This window comes from Amblyomma mixtum, chromosome 1, assembly GCF_055824585.1.
Source record: "Amblyomma mixtum isolate Tamu chromosome 1, ASM5582458v1, whole genome shotgun sequence".
NCBI lineage: Eukaryota > Metazoa > Arthropoda > Arachnida > Ixodida > Ixodidae > Amblyomma > Amblyomma mixtum.
Window position 1 is genome coordinate 209,186,544 of NC_143012.1, and position 24,664 is coordinate 209,211,207.

Genomic DNA, 24,664 nt, shown 5'->3' on the forward strand with positions numbered 1-24,664 from the left:
TAGTGTACGGACTGGAAACCAGCACATCTAAGCAGATTTCTGCGCTGTCGTGTCGTTTGTTGTCGCCTTTTACGTGCGCTATCATCTATGATAATTTTATGCATCAGAATGTAGATCTATTGATTTGACTCAGTGGAGTAGTAACTGGATAGGCGAGCTGCAGACTGAAGGTTGTCCCGACGGAGCGCGTGTTTTCGATCACCAGTACGTGTTCGGCATCCTTGCGCTGAGCTTGCGCTTGTTCCCATTAAACACATTTCATGCACAGGATTGTAAGCACGACCGCTACCGATTTCAGCTGCTTTTTCCGCACGCATGTCAGAGGGATCTGGGGGGTAAAGGTTTATCTATAGTATCTTTCTGCTGTTGGTATCTACACTAGTTTGGTTTGGTTTATTAAGGTTTTACGTCCCAAAGCGACTCAGGCTATGAGGGACGCCATAGTGAACGGCTCCGGAAATTTCGACCACCTGGGGTTCTTTAACGTGCACTGACATCGCACAGTACACGGGCCTCTAGAATTTCGCCTCCATCGAAATTCGGCCGCCGCGGCCGGGATCGAACCCGCGTGTTTTGGGCCAGAGCCGAGAGCCGTAACCACTGAGCCACCGCAGCGGTGCGGTATCTACCTTATTCATAGGAAAATACTATGCGCGATTTCATTACATTTTCCACACTTAGCCAAACGGCTACGCAACGCTCTCACACGCGGCGAGAGCTCCTGAATAAAATAACGCAACTTCGGACCTCAGAATTAGTGAAAGCTGGATTAGCTGCTCATATCTATTCAAGTTTTGATAAATGAAGCGAAAGTACGTTTTTATGCACCAGGTTGCCTAAACCATGACAAAATTTGTTTTGTGTTGGGGCTGCGACTCAGTTGAGCTCACAGCGGTAATTAGTTGATAAACTGGCGCGCCAAGCCCTGTTTGTGAAAGGGGGGGGGGGGGGGGGCTTTATGGCCGGCCGGCAGGAAGGAATAAGAGTGCATGGGAATTGGAACTGCATACTAGCCGCACACCTAATGCTTGATATTGAACAAAAAGTTTCTTTGCGGTGGAGCACCAAGACGGAATACGATATAAGCACGAGCGCGTTCTAAGCGCCGGCACAATTAACCTGAATGTCAAACTAAATGTCATTGAAACGCGTCAGTGTTATCGCTTTGATAACGTAAATACTTCCTGCAACACAGCCACGCAGCGGAAGTATGCTCGACAATGTTTTTTTAGCGCCCGAAGCGCGGCTATATGCAGGCGCGGCCGCGGAACTGCCGCAGCCCCGCAGTCCCCAAAGAAACGCCCGCACCGCGGCGCGCCAATCGGTGCAAAATGGCCGCGCCCGGGAGAGGCTCAAAATTCTGGTCTAAAGGGGGTGGCGTTCCGGCCGGCACAGCGAAACCGGCGTAGCGCGACAGACTGCGAGCGACGCTAGCCCGCTCGCTGAACACGTCGGACTATAAACGCGCCTTTAGAGGCGCTGCGCTCGCTTTCGCAACCTACCAGGCTTAACCAAAGCTAAGCCCCCGCCAATTCTTTTCCCACCGTCCTGCCTTCCCTTACGGCACGGTTCAGGTGTCCGCCGAGATGTGTGAGAGAGATTCTGCGCCATTTCTTTTCCTCAAAAACCAATTTACTAGCAACAGTTATTTGCCGCAAGGGTGACGTCATTCCCATCCGGAGTACCAGCTTTCGCGTCTTAACCTGGTTTTTGTAATAGAGGTCTTCACCCTGCTTTTTCTGTACTTCTGTCACTGTGCAGGACTGGGACCAAGAATTAGCCAAGAAAGCCCAAGAAACGGCGAACTCTTGTGACGCCACCAAGCAAGGTAAGACCGAAGGCGTTAAGTAGGTGTGTAAGCTTTGTTAACAGCTGCACATAAACCCACGTCGTTGCAGCACCCCTGTAGCGCGCGTTCTACCAGAGGATGAAAATCATGGCGGAAAAAGATGCAGCCGCGCTATGAAAAAGGGCCAAAAGAGAACCAGACAAACGAAAGGAAAATTTTACATGCGAAAGCATGTAAAATTTCAATTGCGAAAGCAGCACTACGCGAGTCGCCAAGCCATTGCGCGGAGCTGAGGCAAGGCTATACTGCGCATGCGCGAGAAGCAGTGACGTCACACGTCGCACAGCAGGCGAGTCGCCGCCTGTCGCTGCGCGGGTGACTCAGAGGTGCCGCCGCCGCGCTCGCCAGTTGCGCATGCGCAGTAGCGGCGCTTAGCTAGGGTGCCGGGGCCGCCGCCGCTGCCGCGCGCTCTCCATCGCCTCTCTATCTCTCCTCGTTGCTTTCGCAGTCCTCCAGGTTTAAGCAGAGTTAAACCACTGGCAATTTTCATTGCTTACACACGGTCTCATTTCACACTGCGCAGACGGAGACGCCGCGGCTGATATCACACAGAACACGGGATCTGCCAAAGCAACGGACCCAGCCGCGAAGAATGGGATGGCGGTAATAGAGAACTGGATCAAAGGAAAGGAAAAATTTGACGTCGCTGCCTTGGATACATACGCCAAACCGGCTGACGCAGATGCTGAGAGGTTCTCGCAGGTATGAGATGGGATCTTCTTTCGAAGAAAACTTTTTATGTCCAGCGTGGATTCAACGTTTCTACGCGATGATGTGCCGGGATTAATACTTGCAGTGCATGTTACGGAGGGAATTATATCCATGTTCTCTCCCTGCAATCAAACGCGGTTTCAGGGTTTGAATCTCGCCTTATCATCATCACATCAGCCTGACGACGCCCACTGCAGGGCAGAGGCCTGTTCCAAATCTTCCCAATTGATTCGGTTCTGTTCCAGATCCCCTTGAATTTCTAATTCCAGCCTGACTGAAGAATCATAAACACAAGAAATGAACAGCGAGCTATAATATCGCAGTTTTTATACGGCCCGTGAGGTAATATTAAACGTCCAAACCACTGTTCGGCTGTGGAAATCAGAACCGAAGTATCATGAGAAGAGATATTATTATGGATCATTTGTGTGGCATAGGTAGGTCTCGCGTGATTTCCTGTCGTTCGAATGCATTATGCAACTATCCGAAAGCTTAAAACATACAACCAAGAATTTTGTGCCTGCGCTCTTTAAAAACAAAGATAGTTTACATGTACGCATGTTACGTAAATCAGGTACCAGATTGGTTATGTACACAGGCGTGCGCATGCCAAGCATTTATGCAGTCAATCCGTAAAAGAGATTAGCCTGTAAGCTTTTTCCCCTAAGTCAAGCGATCACCTCTGATGTCTGCAATGCACTTACTGTCCGCGTGCTCCTTCATTGCAGGTCATCTGGGGAATGACTACTCACGTCGGTTGCGGCTACATAAGGTTCAAGAGCAAGGCCCAACCCACCGATGACCCGCAGGAAATCCTCGTCTGCAACTACAAACCCGGGTGAGCTTGGAAGGGCTGCATTTTTTACCGGCAGGTGCACCGTACACCGCTCACAGACGCACGCCGCGGTGGTCAAACATTACCAGTACTGGGACGTTAGAGGAAAATGTGGGCTCTAGAAGTTTGCAGAGTACGCCTAATTGTCTTTCATGGCTTTTTCCTTTCAAGAAACCAATCATATCGCGTTTTCGCAATAACTTCGTTTTATATTGGTTCGATAGCAGCACTCGCCGACGGCTAATACAATGCACCACCTCTCATATATTTCCGCTTTTTAAACAACGTCGTTGCGTTCCCTCTGTGACGGTTCCGAATTTTTTCTCTGTCCTCCACAATGCTCTCACCTGCGACCGCTCATTAAGGCGCAAGCCCTACGTGGCTCAGCAGCAACGAAATCCGGCGCTGACCACAAAAGGGGCCACGAAAATTCAGTGTGACGTCATCATGTTCCCGGAACCGGAAGTGAAAGCCGGAAGTCAAGGGGTGGCTTGGTTAAAGTGCAACTTGTAGGCATTGTTAAGGACGAGGTAGCAGCATCCCACCGCTGCCACCAGTTTGTTACATACGAGGTAGCATGGTCGTGTGCCGGAGAGATAATGAGGGACGTCTGAGACGAGGCTGCTGGAAAAAGACAATGAGAGAGGACTTTATACAGGAATTTACATATTTACAAGTGAGCTGCAAGAACGCTGCATCACGACAGCTCATCAGGAGATCATCCGATGACAAAGAGCTCCTCGGCTGTGCCGCTGCCGGGGTTTTAAAAAGTTCCCTTCCCTAGGGTCCCTAGATGGGGGCCGGGCCTGCAGGGGAAGGAAGTTCTCACTGGCACCAATCACAGACCCTACGCACTCACTCACTCCCGAGAGATCACACCGCCGTAACGTGCTGGGAGAGGGGGGGGGGGGGGGGGGGGCGATGCCATCACCGTAGCGTAGACGCCGGAATGTCCATGAGCGGCGTTCCCGCGCATTACGAACGCGCGTTCACACTGGGTGTAGGGGAAACGCTCGCTCAACCGGGCAGACGGACGCGGCTTCCGTGGCAATCCAGGCGCTCACCCAACGCGCGTCTCGGGGTTTGTCGGCGTTTCGCTGCTGCCATGTCGTTGTCTTCCCCAGGACGAAGGCGAGACGTAACAGACTGCCCCGCTGGGGGAAGGAGATCCCGATGGACAGGGGACAGCATCCGCTGTCCGGAGGGATGTCGCTTGAGGCTGGTCTCAACCGGAGTCGGTTCTCTCTCGGCGGTTCTGGAGCTCAGCGCACCCCGAAGTCTTCCTTTGCATGTGCAGGTTCCCAAAGGGCACTGCAAAGTGAGTCGTGCTCCGCTAGCGTTAGAACCACGCCGAAAACCCAACCGCTCAGTCCGCAAGCACGACACAATCCCCACTACGCAATGCCAGGCTCTTTCCCTCTTACAAAGCCGATTAATCCCTGGGAGTGGTCCAGCAGCACTCAGAAAACTCCCACAGATCGGCACATTACACCACAAAGCGCATCTCAATTTAAAACAATAAACAAAACAAATAGGCTCAAAATCCTATATCAGGAAAAAAAAACACCAGCAAACTGCAACTATGATGCTGATTCTTGCGCTAGGGACCTCAACTTAAGCTATCGGCATTACCTTTGAGACTCCCCTTTTTGTGATGTATTCCGATTCGTAATGACCACATTTCATTCTGCATAGCAACATACTGCCGTCACCTTGCATATCCCCGCAAAGATTCGCTCATCATCGAAGCCAAAGTCACCTTAATTTCCCAAATTCCAAAAAAAATCAAGCGACTCCAGGCGCTTATGCTAGTGGCCTAAATGGCCCGTCTGGCTAGCACTTCGCGTTTTAGCGGACGCTGCTACACATGGGGGGCACCACTAGTGCATTTTTCGAAACAATCTTTGTCAAAAGAAACGCTTCCAATGTAAACAACGCGTCCGAAGCCTATTCCTGCTCAAAACTTTTTTTCTGCAAAACGTTTTGTCTGCAGGAATGGTTTAAAAAAAGATAAAAAGCAAACAGCAGAGACATCCTCGGAATCCGCTGCTAACGAGCCGCGCCGCGGCTCAAAGGGGTCGCCTATTCTTCAACCGCGCTCTGCGCGGACGCACACCAACAGTGGCTTTAGCAGCCGACAATCGACAAAAATCAACTGCTCTTCGACACCTGCGAGCCCCAGACGCCATGCAACTACGATTTGTTCCGCAACCCGGCAGCGCGTCATCAACACCCGAGCAGCGTCTGAACAATTGAAAGCAAGGGGTTGACGGTCGCGCATGAAAGAAACGACTGCGTGTACTCTCTCGATTCATGAGTACATTTCGCTCCTTTTTTTGACTGGAGCGCGCTCTGCTGCGTTCCCTCGTGAGGTAGCAGGGCGTTCTTCTCTGTGGGCGGCTCCAAGTTTCACGCGTTCTGCTACCGCAGCGTCGCCACAATGGGTCAGGTGACTTTCGCACTGTCTGTACACGCCTAGCCAGCCTGGCCTTTGTACGGCGCTTATCGCATCTGGCGTGCCGCGGTGACAGTCTTGGAGCATTACATGGTTGACCGGCCTTCACCCTTACGATGCTTTGGGCCCGTCCTTTGTCCTTTCTGTCCAGACTGCCCTTTCGCATGGCTCTCCTTGCGCGCGGTCGCCTTCCGGAAACTTTCCTAGCTGTTCTGTCCTGCGCGTTTCCCTTTCTCGCGGGGCACTCAGCCTTCTCATCAGCTTTTTGACTCAGCAGCGAGCCGCCTTTTCTACTAGAATTCGAACTATCGGCTCGCACTTTCAATGAGTCACTGCGTGTCGCAGCACTTAAGTGTCCCGACTGCCCTTTACTTTCTGCTGGGCATAACTTGCTCCCCTGAGGCTTGCTAATCGATCCTACTACCCTAACGCTCTTGCCCGGAACTTGACCTATGCGACGCTGTTCGGCTAACGTAGCGTTATTGTCCTTGGTACTACCTTCTCGATCGCGGCAATCAGCCTCCTTCCCGGAAAGTGCATGCTTCTCTGGGCTCAAAACCAACGCATTGCCCCTTTCCTTATTTTTAGCAGTGCCTACATTATCGCCCGAGCTCTCACGGTTGGCGGATCTGCACTCTTCCTCGTTTCTAGCCTTAGTGCCTACATTATCCCCCGAGCCCTCACGGCTTGTGGAACTGCACTCTTCGCTAGCTTTTCGACCGAACTCCTCGGTCCTCGCTGCCGAAGTGGCCTTTCTTTCCTGGACCAAACCTGTCCTATGCCGCCACTTCTGAGCAGCACTCGTGTCATCCGGCGACTGAGCGGAGCTCCTAACTCGGTCCCTGACACTATCGCGGTGTAGCTTACCACCGTCAATTTGGCCTTCCAAGTCTGCCTCCGCGGGAATTCGAAAGTATCGGAGGAGCGCACTTTTGGTTATCGCATAGTTGTGGGCATCCTCGTCAGACAACCTCGCCCAGACATTACAAGGTTCACATGGGAGGAATCCCATCAACACAATTGGCCAATAATCCTCGTCTAGCTGCTCCTCCATGCAAATTCATTCAAAATTTTCTAGAAAAGCTCTGAAATTTTCGCCTTTTCTAAGAACACTTAAACGAGATCGCACACTCATTCCTCTGATCGCGTTAAGTTCACGCGTGAGTTCCCGCATCTCTCTCGTATTCCTGTTCCCGCAGCTTTCTTTCGCGTTTAATCTTTCTGTTGAGACGCTTCATTTCCAAAGCGTATTGACGCTCGCGTTCCTCTTTCTCTTGTTTTTCTTTACGTTCCAGTTCCTATTGTTCTCTTTTTGCCAATTCTCTCTCCTCAATGGTCTCAAGGCATTCCGCAAGCTCATCATCTTCAGCCTCCAACGCAAGAATAGCCTTCAGCAGTTCTGGTTTTCCGAGTTTGTCTGATACATCCAGACCCAACTCTTTCGCAAGCTCCAGTAACTTTGGTTTGCGCAGCGTCTTCAAATCCATGGCTGCTCCGAGTGCTGCTTCTCTACTGCCCGCTATTGTCTTGCTGCAACTAACCCAGCAGCAACGACAACCCAATTACCAGCTCTGTTCCTGACACTAACAAAAGCCTGGCAAAACTCAGCAGAAGAAACTCCCGCACTCACCAAACCTCGAAGCCAAGAATCCAGCGCAGTCGTTCCGCTGCAGGCAACCAGTCATCACAAAAGGCTGTTGCACTGCCCCCGACTCGCCGTTCTCCTGCACAGCGTCTCGTTGTCCGCAACTCTCCGCTGGCGTCCGATGTTTCACGTCCCACCGCTGCCAACCAGTTTGTTACGGACGAAGTAGCAACATCCCACCGCTGCCACCAGTTTTTTACATACGAGGTAGCATGGTCGTGTGCCGGAGAGAGAATGAGGGATGTCTGAGACGAGGCTGCTGGAAAAAGACAATGAGAGAGGACTTTATACAGGAATTTACATATTTACAAGTGAGCTGCAGGAACGCTGCATCACGACAGCTCATCAGGAGATCATCCGATGACAAAGAGCTCCTCGGCTGTGCCGCTGCCGGGGTTTTAAAGAGTTCCCTTCCCTAGGGTCCCTAGATGGGGGCCGGGCCTGCAGGGAAAGGAAGTTCTCACTGGCACCAATCACAGACCCACACGCACTCACTCACTCCCGAGAGATCACACCGCCGTCACGCGCTGGGAGAGGGGGGGGGGGGGGGGGCGATGCCATCACCGTAGCGTAGACGCCGGAATGTCCATGAGCGGCGTTCCCGCGCATTACGAACGCGCGTTCACACTCGGTGTAGGGGAAACGCTCGCTCAACCGGGCAGGCGGACGCGGCTTCCGTGGCAATCCAGGCGCTCACCCAACGCGCGTCTCGGGGTTTGTCGGCGTTTCGCTGCTGCCATGTCGTTGTCTTCCCCAGGGGCCGTATTACGGAACTGTCAAATCAAAAACTTGTCAAAAACGCGTCAAAAACTCGTCAAAAAGCCCCGCCGTAGCCGCGCTCCTATTGGTCGGCCGTGGCCGGCGGCCATGTTGCTTTCTTGCGTCATGGGTGGCTGGCGTTTACGTCACGGACATGACAGAAGTGGTGACGTTGCACGCCTAATTATGCAGGCGCATTTTGACGTTTTTTTTTTTGACGGCTTCGAGGCGATCAAAATTGGACCGTCCCGTTTTTGACAGAAAATGGCGGCGGCGGCAGCGGTGTATGTGGCGATGGCGGCTAGGCCGGCGCGAGCAAACGGCGAAGGAGGGCATACGAAGACGCGTTTAACTTGCCGGACGAGCTGTTTCGACGCCTTTTTCGACTGGAGAGGCAGACTACGGAGTGGCTGTACGACGAACTCTGCGATGAACTGGGAGGTGTGCGTGCGAGTGCGCTGTCGGTGCAGCGGCGGGTGCTGTGTGCACAGCGGTTATTTTCGACCGGCGGCTTTCATGCAAGCTTCGGCAGCCGACGACACCTCTGTGCCACAGCTACATACGAATAAAACACTCTTATGCTGGCAAATAACTTTATTTTCCCCTGCAAATCGCACTTCGTGGTCGTCCGGTCGAGGAAAAATAAACAGACGACCACACATCACATACAACGCTTCACGCTTTGACACTTTTTTCATCGATCGTAACAGCCGAACAACACAGACCTTAACAAGTTGGCTTCGTCGATTTTTCCGCACTTCGAACAACCGCACAGTACCTTGATTTTCGTCGCCACGTAAGAAAACAGTATCACGGCGTGGAACAGCTGTTTCCGTGCAAAGCGGCTTGTTGACGTTTTACCGCCGTCTGCGCACCCCCGCGGCAGCAAAAGTTACCCACCAGGAAATTTAATAGCCTAACTTCTTGCGCTTCTTGTTCTTCTTACAATTTTTTAGCTTTAAACATCATTTTTTGGCAAAATAAAATAATAATTATTTTTATCGCTGTGCATTTCTTTACTCTTTTAGCAAAAATTTAGCAGACGGTCCCTCGTCGTGCAGGCAAATGCTTCGGGGCGCCGCTCTGCTGTAATTGACTGATTCCTCGTTGCGTCAATTTTGCGTCAGGCGTCGACGTCACATCGTTTCGTCATTTTGACGTCACTGTCAATAACTTTTGACAGATTTTTGACAAAGTTCCGTAATACGGGCCCAGGACGAAGGCCAGACGTAACAGCATGCGTCCTGTGGTTTTTCTAAAGGATTTCACCCTAGGGCATTTAGCATAAAGGCCTTCATCGGAAGTGCCTTTGAGAAATTAATACTAGTTATGAACTATTACTAATTAGCAAACAAATATAGTTAACTAGCAGCCAATGATGGCACACAAATGTTTTCGCATTCACAGCACGTAAGTAGTCAAGCGCCCTCTGTCCTTTTTCGCATTCGCGGCTAATGACTACATTTTGCCTGCTTTAAAGTTCCCAAACCTCGCCGGGTCTTTGCCGGTGCGTCGATTATGGGAGGCTGGAAGTCCCTGCGCTGAATGAAAGATGGAAGTTCCAGCCACAGAGGTTGAGTTTCGAATGAGGCGAAATGGAAATATTCGCAGGACTTTAAATTCCTTGTAACACGGGTTTCAGTGACAACTTCGCAATTCAAAATGTTCGCTACTAATCCCTTTGCCTCCATTTCGGCGGCTTTTACTGTCGTGCTCAATATGAGTTGCAACGCGTTGCAACGTGAGTTGCAAATTAGGTTTTTGCTTTTTAGTAAATCAGTGCACTTTCACATGCGCAAATGTTCAAATATACGGGTATATTAGAAAGAAAGAGAGAAAGAAAAGAAAGGAAGAAAGAAAGAAAGAAAGAAAGAAAGAAAGAGAGAAAGAAGAAAGAAAGAAAGAAGGAAAGAAAGAAAGAAAGAAAGAAAGAAAGAAAGGAAGAAAGAAAGAAAGAAAGAGAAGAGAGAAAGAAAGAAAGAAAGAAAGAAAGAAAGAAAGAAGAGAAAGAAAGAAAGAAAGAAAGAAAGAGAGAAAGAAAGAAAGAAAGAAAGAAAGAAAGAGAGAGAGAAAGAAAGAAAGAAAGAAAGAAAGAAAGAAGGAAAGGAAGAAAGAGAGAAGGAAAGAAAGAAAGGAAGAAAGGAAGAAAGAGAGAAAGAGAGAAAGAAAGAAAGGAAGAAAGAAAGAAAGAAAGAGGAAGAAAGAAAGAAAGAGGAAGAAAGGAAAAGAAAGAAAGGAAGAAAGAAAGGAAGAAAGGAAGAAAGAGAGAAAAGAAAGGAAGAAAGAAAGAAAGAAGAAAGAAGGAAAGAAAGAAAGATAGAAAGAAAGAAAGAAAGGAAGGAAGAAGGTAAGAAAGAAGGTAAGAAAGAAGGTAAGAAAGAAAGAAAGAAAGAAAGAGAGAGAGAAAGAAAGAAATAAATATATAAAGAGAGGAAGGGAGGAAGGAAACAAAGGAAGGAAGGAAGGAAGGAAGGAAGGAAGGAAGGAAGGAAGGAAGGAAGGAAGGAAGGAAGGAAGGAAGGAAGGAAGGAAGGTGTAAGGGATCGGTAGTGTACGCGGGGTCATCGGAACGCGGCTGGGGGCGCTCAAAGCGAAGCGTCTCCTATTTGGAACGCGGCCGCTCGAGAACGCGCCAAGAAGTACGGGTGTCCACCCCGCCCCGCGGTACCGATTCGCGCACGTGCTGGCACGAATGTCTATTTGTGTTTGTTTTTATTTTGTGGTGGAGAGAGTGCTCTACCTTACGGAAGCTGGAGGGCTGGCCATGCCCTGGATGAACCAATGATGTTAAGGCCGCAACATGATTGGAAGCTACGGAATGTGGGCCGGGCCTTTAGGGCTTTAAAACTGGGCCCCGGAGCCGGAAGCGAGGTTCTGCGCTAAGGTGAGATGCTATGCATCTTCGGCTATGCCGAGTAAGGGGCCTCCCCTAGTATTAGCCAGTTCCGCCTTTTGGTTGTTTGTCTTTTTGCCGTTGTATCTAATTTGTATCTATTGTAAATATATGTACATAAACTTGAAGTATTTGCCTTTATCCCTGCATCTCGACTCTTCGAGAGACCGTCTCTGACGGGGCACCCCTGGTACGAAGAAATAAGCTTCAGTCTTCGAGTTACCAACCGTCTCTGCGGGGCACCTCTGGTGCAAAGAAGAAGAAGAACCTGTGATCTTTACTGGCGCAGTCGACAGGATCATGCGGCCATCGGAAGATGGCTCAGGAAGAAGACTGAAGGCAGGGTAGAAAGGCGACGGCAGGCAACAGCAGCGTTCGAAAAAGTACCTGCAGAGAGAAGGCGGAAAGGACGCCAGGACCACGACAGTAGTCCAGCGACGCGGTACTGCGTCCGGTGAAGGAAAGCAGCGCGTCGAGAACTTGACGGTCACCGGAGGGTCACAGCAAGTGACGACAACGTGCACAGGACCAGCGGCGTGCGACAGCTCATCGCAGCGTCCGGTGAAAGTGGCGGTGGACTGCAACTCCAAGGAAGCTGGCAATGCGGATCGACGCATCGAAACCGTGAGTTTCCTTAGTCGCATTGTTCACGTCCCTGTGCTTGTGTTCGAGCCGGTAGGACAGTTGAGGGGTATAGACGACGGTATGGAGAGTTATCCATGCCGGCCCTCATTCGATGTGAGGTTCCAAGTGGAATTAGCGAAGGCGCGCTTAGCGTACTTTCAGGCTGAACTTGCGAAAGTGAATGGTGGAAAGGCGCCGCTGTGCGAGGAAAAACCTCAGGATGTTAAGTGCGTCCTGTAGGTATTAGAAGCAAAGCGCCAGCCGCTAGAGCTGGAGCTCGCTGAGCTCAAGGAGTCTAGGAAAGCTAGTGAACTAGCCAGGGAGAACTGCTCCGAGTCCCGAGAGGTGAGGCCGCCTGTGCTGGAAGACAAAGGATTATGCCTGTCAGGCACAGGTGAGGAAAACAGCCAGGCAGAAGTAAAAAGTGAGCCAGATTTCTGCGAAGCTGGAGTCGCAGTTCAAGAAAGCATCCTGATGGAACGCAGCGTCGCGGTGTTAGAGGCGGTGAACGCGCACCCCGACGATCCAGCTGCACAGGTTAGCTCTACCCCAAATGACACCAGGGACGCGGACGCGAGTTCAGGAATAAAAACTCGGTCACAGGCAAGCTGCGAAAAAGGGCAGTTGGTTCAGCGTGAAACGACCAGCGACGACAGACGTCCGATCGGCGAGCGAGTGAAAGGAGGAAGTCTAGCGTTGCCGCAGCGGCACACCGTGTCGGGCATAGGGCATAAAGTGCCCCGTAGCGCTATTGATGCCAGGAACCTTCCATCCGAGGCAAAGAACAAAGGTTGGCCTTATGGGCCGACGGGACCGAGCGCCGCGCAGTTGTTGAACGCACCCGACGTGTGTCCCACCAGGTCCTTCGAGGACAAGGAGATGCGTGGCGACTTGCCACAAGGCAAATTAGGGTCAAGCGACTGCGAGGGAGCTCAGGCAGCCTCAGACTATGCCACGAAGCCGGCAAGCGCCGATCAAGCACGGAGCGCCAATTTCAAGGTTTGCCTGTGCAGTAAAGGTGCAAATGGCCTCAAGCGAAGTAGAGTAGCAGGAGGCAGGTGCGTATCCTTCACGTTTAAAGTCAGCGCGTGGAGCAGTACGTTCCGTGCTGCAGTACGCCAAATCCCGTGTGGCAAAAGCGGCCGCACTGATATGATTGCACTGGACAGGGGCTATGCTCCTTACGCAGCACGCGTCTCGTATTGGTGCGCCGAAGAGAGCGTGCCCTCAAGGGCGTCGCGTGGTCAGGGATTTGGACCCATCGAGTACCACGACGTCTTTGATCCTGGAGGGCACAGGCTTTCGAGCTCTCGCCCCGCTGTGGCACCAGCCTAATGACCATAGCGACCGTTCCGCGTTAATCGTGTCGTTTGAGACACATGTTGGCTCGAACGCACAGAGGGACGCTCGGTGCGAGTAAGGAGGCTCACGTGGCCACTTAAGGACATCGTACGACTGTTAGTGAACGCTCCAGTTGCGAGTGTCGGTGTGTGTGTGTGCTCGTTTGCGAGCAGGACGTGCATGCAAGTGAACTGGGTACATGGACGCCGTGTTACGGCGCACACCAGGCATGCCACTGTATGTATTTGATTGTGTGAAACGCGTACCTGAATGTGTGCATTTCGCTTGTTTTGTTGGTGCGCGTGTGCATTTTGCGTCAGGTTTTGTTTGCCTGTGATGACACGATATGTGACTGCTCTATGTACGTCGCCCTCGCGGCGATTTCATGAGTTGGACCGATCCCTTGTTGCTGTAATTCTAAAAGTGGCATTGAGCCCTTTGTAGAATCTTGGGAAGGGCGTGTAAGGGATCGGTAGTGTACGCGGGGTCATCGGAACGCGGCTGGGGGCGCTCAAAGCGAAGCGTCTCCTATTTGGAACGCGGCCGCTCGCGAACGCCCCAAGAAGTACGGGTGTCCGCCCCGCCCCGCGGTACCGATTCGCGCACGTGCTGGCACGAATGTCTATTTGTGTTTGTTTTTATTTTGTGGTGGAGAGAGTGCTCTACCTTACGGAAGCTGGAGGGCTGGCCATGCCCTGGATGAACCAATGATGTTAAGGCCGCAACATGATTGGAAGCTACGGAATGTGGGCCAGGCCTTTAGGGCTTTAAAACTGGGCCCCGGAGCCGGAAGCGAGGTTCTGTGCTAAGGTGAGATGCTATGCATCTTCGGCTATGCCGAGTAAGGGGCCTCCCCTAGTATTAGCCAGTTCCGCCTTTTGGTTGTTTGTCTTTTTGCCGTTGTAACTAATTTGTATCTATTGTAAATATATGTACATAAACTTGAAGTATTTGCCTTTATCCCTTCATCTCGACTCTTGGAGAGACCGTCTCTGACGGGGCACCCCTGGTACGAAGAAATAAGCTTCAGTCTTCGAGTTACCAACCGTCTCTGGCGGGGCACCTCTGGTGCAAAGAAGAAGAAGAAGAACCTGATCTTTACTGAAGGAAGGAAAGAAGGAAAGTGTGTTTGCATCTAACTGCTTAGGTGCATTCGTACAATAATGAGGGAGGTGTTTAGTGTACAGATAAACAGCGTTATTAGAAGCTGTTCATCTGTGCTCTTAAAACCTCCCTCATTATTGTACGAATGCATCTAAGCAGTTAGCGACATTGTGAAATTAAAAACCAAGCTCTTTCGACTGTCCATTCTATTGCTGGTCACGCAGCCGATATTGCCGTGCTAAAGAACTGAAGACACAAACTGAGGATTCAGGAATTTGGCAGACCAAATCTATCGATAAGCTCAACCAAGTATAGCTGACAGAACAGTTATGTTAACTATCCTGTAGAAAAAAAAATTGGCTTTAGTGGTAATAAGATGCTCGCAGTAATCTGGAAGTCCGCCTTATATAAAACAAATAAACGCACGAGGTGCCGGATATGATAAATGAATGAGCAGAATAATAAACTGGAGCGCTTTACGTCGACCATTGTATTTATCAACCACCAGTTACCCGTATTCTTGAAGAAGGTACCTAACTAATGTGTTCTTTAGGTACCCGCCTATTAGACCACAACCTTGGCTAAACAGGGCTGATAATCAGGATGATGACCTAACTGCGAAGGACGGGATATAAGAGGTCTAACCTTAACGAAGAGGAGGAACTAAGCGTTGGCTAGGGTAGAAGCACGAGAGGATATTATTAGTCAACTCAAGCGGAAGCTGATACGGGTGGCGATGCCGCGCATTTAGCCTGTAGGGTGAACAGCACGAAAAACACAAGGAAAAAGGTAGGCAAAAAATGACAAACGCTGACTCGCTGTCAGCATTGACACGTCGAGCGCTAAGTGGGAGTCAGCGCTCGTCGTGAGTTGTCTACCTTCCTGTTTTAAAGTGAAAGCTCTACTGGCCTATTCAAGCCAAGGTAATCGGCGGCGCCGCAGTTTGACCTTGAAGTGAAGGAGCGGTGGAGGTGCCTCACCCACGTGACATACCACGTCACTCGCCGCAGCTGCAAACGCGTGCCGACCGCAGAGCCATGGAGGTAAAAAAAACTAGGAGAGAGTGCACTCAGCCTCTGCAAGCCATCCTCCTCTGACGCCGCTGCCGAGGGCCCTTTTGCGCACTGACTCATGGGAAATAGGCCCTCCTCCACAGTTACCAGACTGCCAACCAGCGGTGCTTTTTAGTGAACGTCCGTGCTCCGATGTAGCGCAGAAGCGCAGCGCCTGTGTTGCAGCTTTGGCGGAATGCGTACCGAGCTCGAGGTTGTCTGAAGGCTCCGCGTCTCAACACTTCTGTTGATTACACTCTTGAGTTTTTGGGTGCACTGTAGAAAACTGCAGGTAAACATTTCATCAAAGGGTGCGGCCGCGACCTCGTCACTGTTCAACTGCGGTTCATAAAGAGAATGAAGAGGAATTCCTTTCGTCGTTATACTCACATACGGAGCGTTTATTTCAGCGCATGCTATAAGCTGAGAACTCGAGAGTAGACGAAGAAACGAGCCTCTAAAAAAGGGCGCAGCGGCTTCCAGAGCACTCACGGCGGACGGACGTGTTTTGACGAGCGCTTCGGCGCGCTGCGCAAGATTCTATTTCTCAGGCGGACTTCGGCCCGCCCATGGGCCCGGCACAAGTCGTGCCGAATACGCTCGCGCACATACGCGGTTCCGACGTGAAATGCAGCAGTGAAGTATTTATCTCCCTCTCTCTGTCGGGAGAGAGTGCCGGCGGCTTTACGTCTGCCCCTGCGCGGGGTCTCCCGGCCACTGCGCACAATCACTTACAAAAAGAAGTAAACTGTATGTATACATAGCCGCGCGCTCGTAGCGTCCTGTCTCGGACTAATCGCGCGCGCGGCACGCTGCACTAGCGGCCGGGGTGGGGCGCCCGGCCGCGTATAACCGTCCGAGGTAGCACCCACGGAGCGTTTGTGTCACGGGTGCACTACCTGGCGAAGAGCAAGCGGGAAGTCAAGCCCGCCTGCTCGATGAACGCACAGAGGCTCACCATTGTTCTGTCACGGGTGCGCGCACTGCCGCGCGGCCACAGGAGCGCTTCGAGACTGTCCGGGATGATTCCCAACGCCCTGCAGGCCGCGAGAATCTCGCGACGCGGCACTGCAGAAGCGGCACAGCGAAGGAGCATGTGCTCCAATATCTCCACTGCGCCGCAGTCAGCGCACGCGTCGCTCGGGGACGGTGGCCGCTGCGGCGAGCGAGCAGTTTGCGCTCACCACGGAGCCGTCAGTTAACACAAGCAGATGGTCGCGCAGTTGCTCGTAGAACGAAAGAGCGAAACCGAAACCGAAATCCGGCTAAGAGCTACCACTGCCTTGTCACGTGAGGGCCTATTTCCCATGATTCTTTCCATTATATTTTTTATGACTAGGCTTCAAGATTGTGACGTCATGCTCCCTCCTAGTTTTTCTTCCTCCATGCGCAGAGCCGACCGCCGCCTTCGCAGCTGTGGCCACGTGACTAACCACGTGACTCGCCGCTAACTGGAAAAAGGAGCCGGCGCCGCTCTCGCGGCATTCCCATTGCAGTTCTCGCTACGGACGGAGCGAGTCGGACGGAGCCGTCGACGTCGTCAGGACGATTTCGCTAAACACGTTTCGCTCATCTAAACTGCGACCATTTTTCGCGTTGTTCAACGCCCAAGCAAGCAAACAAACCAACTAGCCCAACCTCCAATTCTTTCGTAACGTTCAGAACTAGCAGCCGGCGGTCGACTTGAGATCACAAAGTATTCATTGCGAAGAAACACACATTCTGGTGCGGCGCAGGTACGGGATGAGCGGTGAAGTGGCACAAATGTGATGGATCCGCGTATTTAACATTTTGCTCTGCTGTCGTAGACGAATTGTTCTGTTCTGGCATTCTGTTCTCCAAGTCGTCATCAACATTTTTGTTGTGTTACTAAGCTAACTGCAGCGTACACTAATACTTGTAATTGCAAGTCAGTTCGAGAGGCATCTGCCCTGAACCGGCCTCAGCTCTGGGCTCCACACCTGCAACTTCGTAGAATCTCTGCCCATGCTGAGAATAAATGGGGGAAGAATGTAGTACCTTCTACATTCACATAGGCAGGTGCGAACGTCGGCGCCTACAGGCCACCGCCAATGCGAGCTTCACTTGTGCTCATGCGCATGCGCAATGGGGTCCGTCTTCTCCGCAGGGGACGGAAGGACGGCCAGCCGGTTTACGAGAAAGGCGAACCCTGCTCCAAGTGCGCAGATGGCCGGACGTGCGACGACGCGACCAAGCTCTGCGTAAGTTGGTATCGTGTCACCTCACTCGTTGTGGGCTGCACAGCTCGCAAGCAACATCCTGTTTCACCAAGACACCCATGCAGGCCCCTGCACTGTCGTTGGCAGCCGCTACCGAAACCTCTCTCTCTCTCTCTCTCTCTCTCTGTTTATTTGCCTCTGTCTCCCGCTCCCTTTCCCAGACACCATTTGCTTTACTAAAAAAGGGCTATAAAAAAATTGACTGTGGCTTAGCTTGGTTAAGCCCGGTAATTGCGAAAGCAATATCCGTAGCTACGCCTTGGTTCAGCTGGTGGTGTAGCTGGTGGTGGTGCTTGTGGTTAGACTTGTTAACCACAAGCACAATCCAATCCAATCCAATATGCTAATTTGGTTATACAATCCAATCCAATCCAATATGCTAATTTGGTAGCTACCGGCCTCGCTACACGACGGGCTGAAAGTGCAACTAGCATTGCTTTCGCAAGAAAAATTGCAGAACTGCACATAAGTCTCCTTAAGAGCTGAAATTCGAAATCTCTTCCCAGTCCTATCTTTCTCCCTCGGTTTTATTGCGAAAGCAATACTACGCTCATGAACGGCCTTTCGCGTAGCGGTGGCCGGTAGCCACGTTTGACCTTTAGAATGACCTCTGACGTCATATCAGGGTGAGAGATGGGCTACCAATTCGAGTCGTCGCGCAGCGCCGGCCGGTAGCCACGCGTGACATTTAGAATGACTTATGACATCATGCCATGCCTAGTGACGTCATAGCGTGACGTCATACAAGGGTGAGAGATGGCCTACCAAGTCGAATCGTCTCGCAGCGGCGGCCGGTAGCCCCACGTGGCCTGTTGACGCGGCGCACTGCGTTCCTTCTTTAGACGCGACGCCCCGCGTTCCTTCCATTAGAGGCGCTGCGCTCGCTTTCGAAACCTACCAGGCTTAACCAAATCTAAGCCCCCGCCATCTTTCTGTATTTATTTCTCTTTTGTAGCTTTTTTATTTACTTTTATTGCGAAAGCAATACTACTTGCACTTTCAGCCCGGCGCGTAGCGAGGCCGGTAGCTACCATATTAGCATATTGTATTGGATTGGTTTGGATAACCGATGCATCACCACAAGTCAAACCGCAAGCACCACCACCAGCTACACTACCAGCTGAACCATGCGGTAGCTACGGATATTAAGGCGGAAGCCTTTAATGCCTCATCGTGATAAGCAGCAGTATAGTACACTATAGCAGCAGTTGTCGACAGAAACGTCACGCTTTTCAATTGGTCGAAACGGTCGTGACGTCACAGTGCTCGAATTTCAAACGGGGCCAGTTGTACTTTGGCTACTAACCATGCAACCAATTAAAGGGATCGTATAGTGATGCTCTAAGTGGGACTGAGTTTAGTTAATTGCTTACTTAACCAATTAGCCTAATTAATCTTTATAGTCAGACCAGATAAATAAATAAAACCGAGGAGGAAATTGGCCGAGCTTGGGAATCGAACCCCGGTCTCCGGAGTGCGAGACGAGCACACTACCACTCAGCCAAGCCAGCTCGATGGTTTGGAATGAACAAAGGCGCGTCTAGTGAATACGGTGTCTTCGTTCACTCCCATGTTCCTACCTTCCCGTTACAGCGAGGTTTAGGTGTCCACCGAGATATGAAAGACATACATTTCCTTTCCTCAAAAACCAATTTACTGACGAGCAAGGCGTAGAACCGAACGGGCGATGGCGTTCTATGGACTCTCTGGCAGCGTTGCAAGACGCTGTCGCGTTCCGCTCTTAGAGGCGAAGCTTAACATCTTAACCACACATCAGTGACACAAGCAGCAACACTGCGCTTAAGGCTTTCGCCTCACCGCACTTCAGGTCAACAAAGTGCCCCCCCTGAATTTTGCTTTCGCAATTACCGGGCTTAACCAAGCTAAGCCACAGCCATTTTTACTTTTTTTGTATGTTTTTGTTTTATGATTTTGTTATGACTATTTTTTCTTGTTTGTTTTATTTCACGACATATATGTTGCTTATCACCTGTTGCTCAATCAACTTTTATATTTTATTTTATTTACCATACAACTTACGAGTGACAGTTCTTGCAGACAACTTTCGTCCATAAACTTCCGTCTACAACTTCCGTCCACGCCTCTCATGAGACAAGAAAAGCTTACGCCTTAACAGCCGGAATACACAGGTTGCAGCCCAGCCTCGGCGGCCGCGTTTCGCTGCAGGAACGCAAAAGACGCCCGTGTGCTGCGCGAGGTCAGTGCACTATAAATATACACATGCGGTCAAAATTATTCCGTGGCCCTCCATTACAACACCCCTTTCTCTATCTCTCTCATTCCCACCTTTCCCCTTACCTCACGATGCGCTTGAGTCAGTCCTGATATACAGTCACCGCGCGTAAAAAGCTTCAGGGTGTCCGGGGTGGCTCCAGGTGCCACCATATCTGCGCCCGGAGACGATCTAACAACAAAGCTCTAAGAAACTTGATGACAACTCTATCCAAGCTATAACGAACCTTTTCAACAAGCACTCTAATGAAGGCACCCTCCCTGAAGAGTGCATCCACGCTCAAGTTACCGTCATCCCTAAACCAGGTAAACCGCCAAAACTATCACACCTCCGTCCAATCTCGCTCACCTCTTGTCTCGGCAAGCTTATAGAACACGCAATCCCTAACAGGTTAAATATTCACATGCAAAGCAACAACTTATCCCCCACACGATGCTGTGTTTTCAAAGTCACCTCTCTACACAAGACATGATGCTTCAGATATCGGAAGACATCTTCCACCCCCGTCATTGCAAACGAACGCGAGCGCTGGCGGCCTTAGGCCTTCAAAAGGCCTTTGACAACGTATACACACTGAAATATTAGACGCTCTGTCCAATCTGGGTGTTGAGAGTCGAATGCACTCCTACGTCGCCGTTTTCCTCCGGGATCGCACAGCAGCAATCCGGACTCGATCGGCCCCTTGATATTCTCCGCTTTCCCTCTGGGTAATCCAAGGACGCCTTAAGGGTCTAGCTGTCTGCCTTTCTAACATCACCCACATCCCGATGGCCCGCAAACATTCACAGCTTCCGAGTCTGTCATGTTCTTTCTACGCAGACGGCATTACCCTGTTGGCCACCACAGGCAATGTCGGAAGCGTGTAAGAAACTCTTCAGGCAGGAGCGAACACGGTGGCGGAGTTCACGGCCTCCTTAGGCCTCGCTTGCTCCCCTGCCAAGTCCGAACTCCTGTTACTTCACCCAACCCCAGTAAAAAAATGCCCAGGCTTAGCTTGCTTAAGCCAAGAATGCGTTGCATATTGCGCGGTCTTTGTACGCGAGGTATTGCTTGGCGGCACTCGGTTTTCTCAGCAGCTTTTCCTCCGTGACGTATGGATGGATGGATGGATAAGAGCGCCCCCTTTCAAACGGGGCGGTGACAACCGCCACCATGCTCAGCCGTCCTTTTTTTCCCTTTTCTTTTGTTTTTCCTTTCATTTTCTTTTTTTTCTTTTCTTTTTTTACGTGGATTGGTGACGTCACGTCACCACGTGACCACGTCACCACGTGACGTGACGTCACGTGGTTTGGTGGCTGCCCGGCCGCGCCTAAGGGCTGAACTGAGTGATTGCAATATGCTACGCATAAAAGGATAACCCCTCCATGCTCATCACTATAGATGGGCAGCCGGTGCCAGAAGTGCACAAGCTTCGCGTACTAGGCATGTTCCTGCGAGACAACGGGCGTAATACGGATACTATCTCCAAGTTCAATGTCACCACGCACCAGATCATTCGACTGACCAAACACATAGCCTATAAACACCGGGGCAGGCGCGAACACGACCTCCGAAGACTGGTACAGGCATTCGTGATAAGCCGTATGATATATACTCCCTGCCGTACGTCTACATCACCAAAAAAAGAGATAAAAAGCTAGATGAACTAATCAGAAAAGCCTACAAGGCGGTCTTAAGTCTGCCAAAACGTGCCCCAACCTTTCGTTTTTTAAACATGATAGTCCACAACGCGCTGAGTGATCTGACGGAAGCGCACCGCGTAGCCCAGATACACAGACTGTCTTCCACTACCACTGGACGCCACATTATAGCCCCACTCCAGCTCCGACCGATCGGTCCACATCCCATTAATTCCCACAAGGTTCCGCAATACTTCAGGGACCATATCACTATTCACCCCCTACATAAAAACGCATCCAGTCCACTACCAGGCTTGGCGGGCAGCCCGCGCCTTGCAAAAGCACAAGAAAACGAACCTACCGTAGTCTACGTAGACTCCGCACAGTACTCCCATTGTATTCCACTGCCACTCTTATCCTGAGCGATTCAAAAACCGCCATTCAAAATTTTGCCCTCGGGCGCATACACGCCGCCGCCTAAAACATTTCACCTCATACCACCAACCACCTCGCCTCATCCAAATAATCTGGGTACTGGCCCATTCTGGAAATCCCAGTAACGAAGCGGCCCATTCCGCTTTTCGAGCGTACGTCAACCGAGCGGCGCCTACCGAAGATCTAGGCAGCGCGAGAGACCGGCTGATCCCATATAACTACATCACGCTACACTACCGCGAAGAACGTCTACTTTGCCCCCCGCCACACACATCGTTGGCAGAACAACAACAGACGACCTGGCGACAACTCCAGGCTGGCGCCTTTTCCTCCCCAGCGCTCCTTGCGCTTTTCTTCCCTTCTACTCACGCCCCCGAATGTTCCCTCCGTGGGGCCCCACGATCTGCATTCGACCATATGTTCTGCCAACAACTGCAACCACCGGCCCAATGGGTCCTCGCGGAGTCAGAGTGGTGGGAGGTCGTAGTATCTTGCTCCGACCCAGCCTCGCAACAGAGGATGTAGTGCAGTGGGCTTAGACACGGGCAGCCGGCCACCACCCACGACCAGGAAAGCCCATCCCTGAAATTTGAACTATAAGTGCTCCGCCAATAAAGTTTTTAACCACCACCACCTTCAGGGTGTCAAAGTAAACTACATTTCACTACATTGCCTCTTCGATTTTTACTTTTTTTTTCACTCGCTCCTTCCTCAACTCCCTCACATGTCGTGTCTACCGATAGTCAGATAGTTACTCTGCCTTTCTTTTTTTTATAAGCAAACAATTTCGTCTTAGTTTATAAAGCGTTCGCTATTCTTGGCTCGTTCACTCAGTGGTTATGGCGCTCGGCTGCTGACCCCTTCGAAACACGCGTGTTTGATCCCAGCCGCGGCGGTCGAATTTCTATGGAGGCGAAATTCTAGAGGCCCGTGTACTGTGCGATGTAAGTCGACGTTAAAAAACTCCAGGTGGTCGAAATTTCCGGACCCTTTCGCTACGGCGTCTCTCACAGCCTAAGTCGCTTTGGGACTTTAAACCCCATAAACCAACTAACCGTTCCTCAGTTTCGCGCCGTCAGCCGCGTCGGCGCAGCCGCTGCACACAGTTGCGGTGTTTACACGAAGTCGAGAGCGCGGGTCGAGTTGATAATTTAAGAGAGAGCTAGTTTGGCAAGAAAAGGCGCGATTCGTTTTCACTTTCCTTGCGGCAGGTCTTCACTCTGTTGAGAATGAAGACCACTGCATACCTTGTGCCGGTGTATCGGAGGTTTTGGGGAAGCACCGTTTCGACTACTGTAATAATATAACTAGTTCTCCCTTACTGTCTTGCCGACGTGAAGATCCAGTCGGGTTTGTAGGAGTTGTAGTTCCGGTCTAGCTGTTGGTTGGTTTCGCAACAATACTCTTTGTCAATCAGCCCTTTTACCGAGAGATATGGAACGACGCGTAAGCTTTGATAGGTATTCATTTCCCTTCATGACGAACCCTTGCGGGTTGAGCTGCACGTTCTGACAATTCTCGTGGGCTTGCTGATCGTGAGGGTATAGGGGACTGGGTGTTTGTGGAGAATATTTACGAAATCGGTGTTGCCGTCGCCAATGTTTGCGACTCGATGAAGAGCTTCGACCAGTAGCGCTCCGCCATGCGTGGGAAGGCCTCGGGGATACTTGTGGTCTGATGACAATCTTGTAATGTTCTACCGGTAATCTTGCGATCAGGCTTCTTCCTCTACATCAGGCTTCTCCTTCTAGGGTAGAGTCAAGGGGCTGGCCTTTATTGTACAAGTATCGTTGGCTGCCGGTGAGGGCGGCGGCTTCGCCCCCCAAGCCTGATGCGGCGACGGCGACTCGGACCGGCGCCCAGCCTCCGTTTTCGTTTTCGGCGTCGCGCCGGCTCGGAGTCGTTGCTAGCTCATGAGAGCCGTGGAAGTCCACGTTCCATCGTTCAACTCCTCGTATGTGATCGGTTCACCGTCGACGGTGTAAAAGCACGAAACATGCATTCAAAGAGAGAGAGAGAGAGAGAGAAAAACTTTATTTTAACAGGAATTCGGGGCACGCCCCGGGGTCCCCGCACGACCCCACTGCACTCGTGTTTATGTTCCTAAGGTCCATAACACTGGTATCCCAGCCGGTGGCGATGGTCTGCACGGCCGGGTCCTCCGAGCACAGCAGTATCTCCCAGTCCTCCCAGGTCTTGAAGTTCTGTAGGTCCCGCGGGGGAGGGTCCGCCGGGCAGAGGGAAAGGATGTGGAGAGAAGAGGTGAAGGGTTCTGGGCATAGGGCGCAAGCAGGAGTGGGGAAGGAGGGATGATAGTGGTCAAAGGTAAATGGTGAGGGGAGAGTGTGTGTCTAGTCTGCGCCAGTGTTGCGTGTTTGTTATCTAGGGAGAGGTGGGGCGGGGGGTAGAGCTGGCGTGAGGCTCTGTATGCCTGCGTCAGCTCGCTGAATGAGTGGATGCGATCCTTCGTGAATCCCCGATCCGAGGCCACCTGAGCCCGGTTTAAAGAACCTCACGAAACTGCGTTCTTGCCGCTTCAACTTCTGTCGTCGTTTAATCGTCAACGGGACGCCGCGGTGGCTCAGTGGTTATGCAGCTCGGCTGCTGACCCGAAAGACACGCGTTCGATCCCGGCCGCGGCTGTCGAATATAAATGGAGGCGAAATTTTAGAGTGCCGTGTACTGTGCGATGTCAGTGCACGTGAAATAACCCTAGGTGGTCAAAATTTCCAGAGCCCTTCACTATGGCGTCCCTCATAGCTTGAGTTGCTTTCGGACGTTAAATCCCCATAAAGCCATAAAGCCAAAAAGATAGCAAGTAGCGCGTAGGGAGACAAGCGCCGAGAGA

At 51.4% G+C, this 24,664-nt stretch overlaps 2 protein-coding genes across 4 annotated transcripts in view; one reads left to right on the forward strand and one right to left on the reverse strand.

The window, feature by feature from the left end:
* The window catches only part of LOC149370730 (scoloptoxin SSD43-like), a 49,427-nt gene extending 40,948 nt beyond the window's left edge, over positions 1-8,479 (reverse strand). For 2 of the 3 annotated variants that reach the window (XM_089562957.1, XM_089562972.1), the window contains exon 1: positions 4,460-7,474. The gene's annotated coding sequence lies outside the window, so the exon portion shown is untranslated. The other variant, XM_089562965.1, reaches the window with a different exon arrangement.
* The window catches only part of LOC149370731 (CRISP/Allergen/PR-1-like), a 31,555-nt gene that overhangs the window by 4,257 nt on the left and 2,634 nt on the right, over positions 1-24,664 (forward strand). Inside the window, exons 2-6 of the mRNA XM_089562979.1 lie at positions 1,762-1,828; positions 2,373-2,551; positions 3,289-3,398; positions 17,397-17,490; positions 24,207-24,220. Of these exons, the coding sequence (XP_089419105.1) occupies positions 1,762-1,828; positions 2,373-2,551; positions 3,289-3,398; positions 17,397-17,490; positions 24,207-24,220 (464 nt within the window). The remainder of the gene's footprint in view (positions 1-1,761; positions 1,829-2,372; positions 2,552-3,288; positions 3,399-17,396; positions 17,491-24,206; positions 24,221-24,664) is intronic.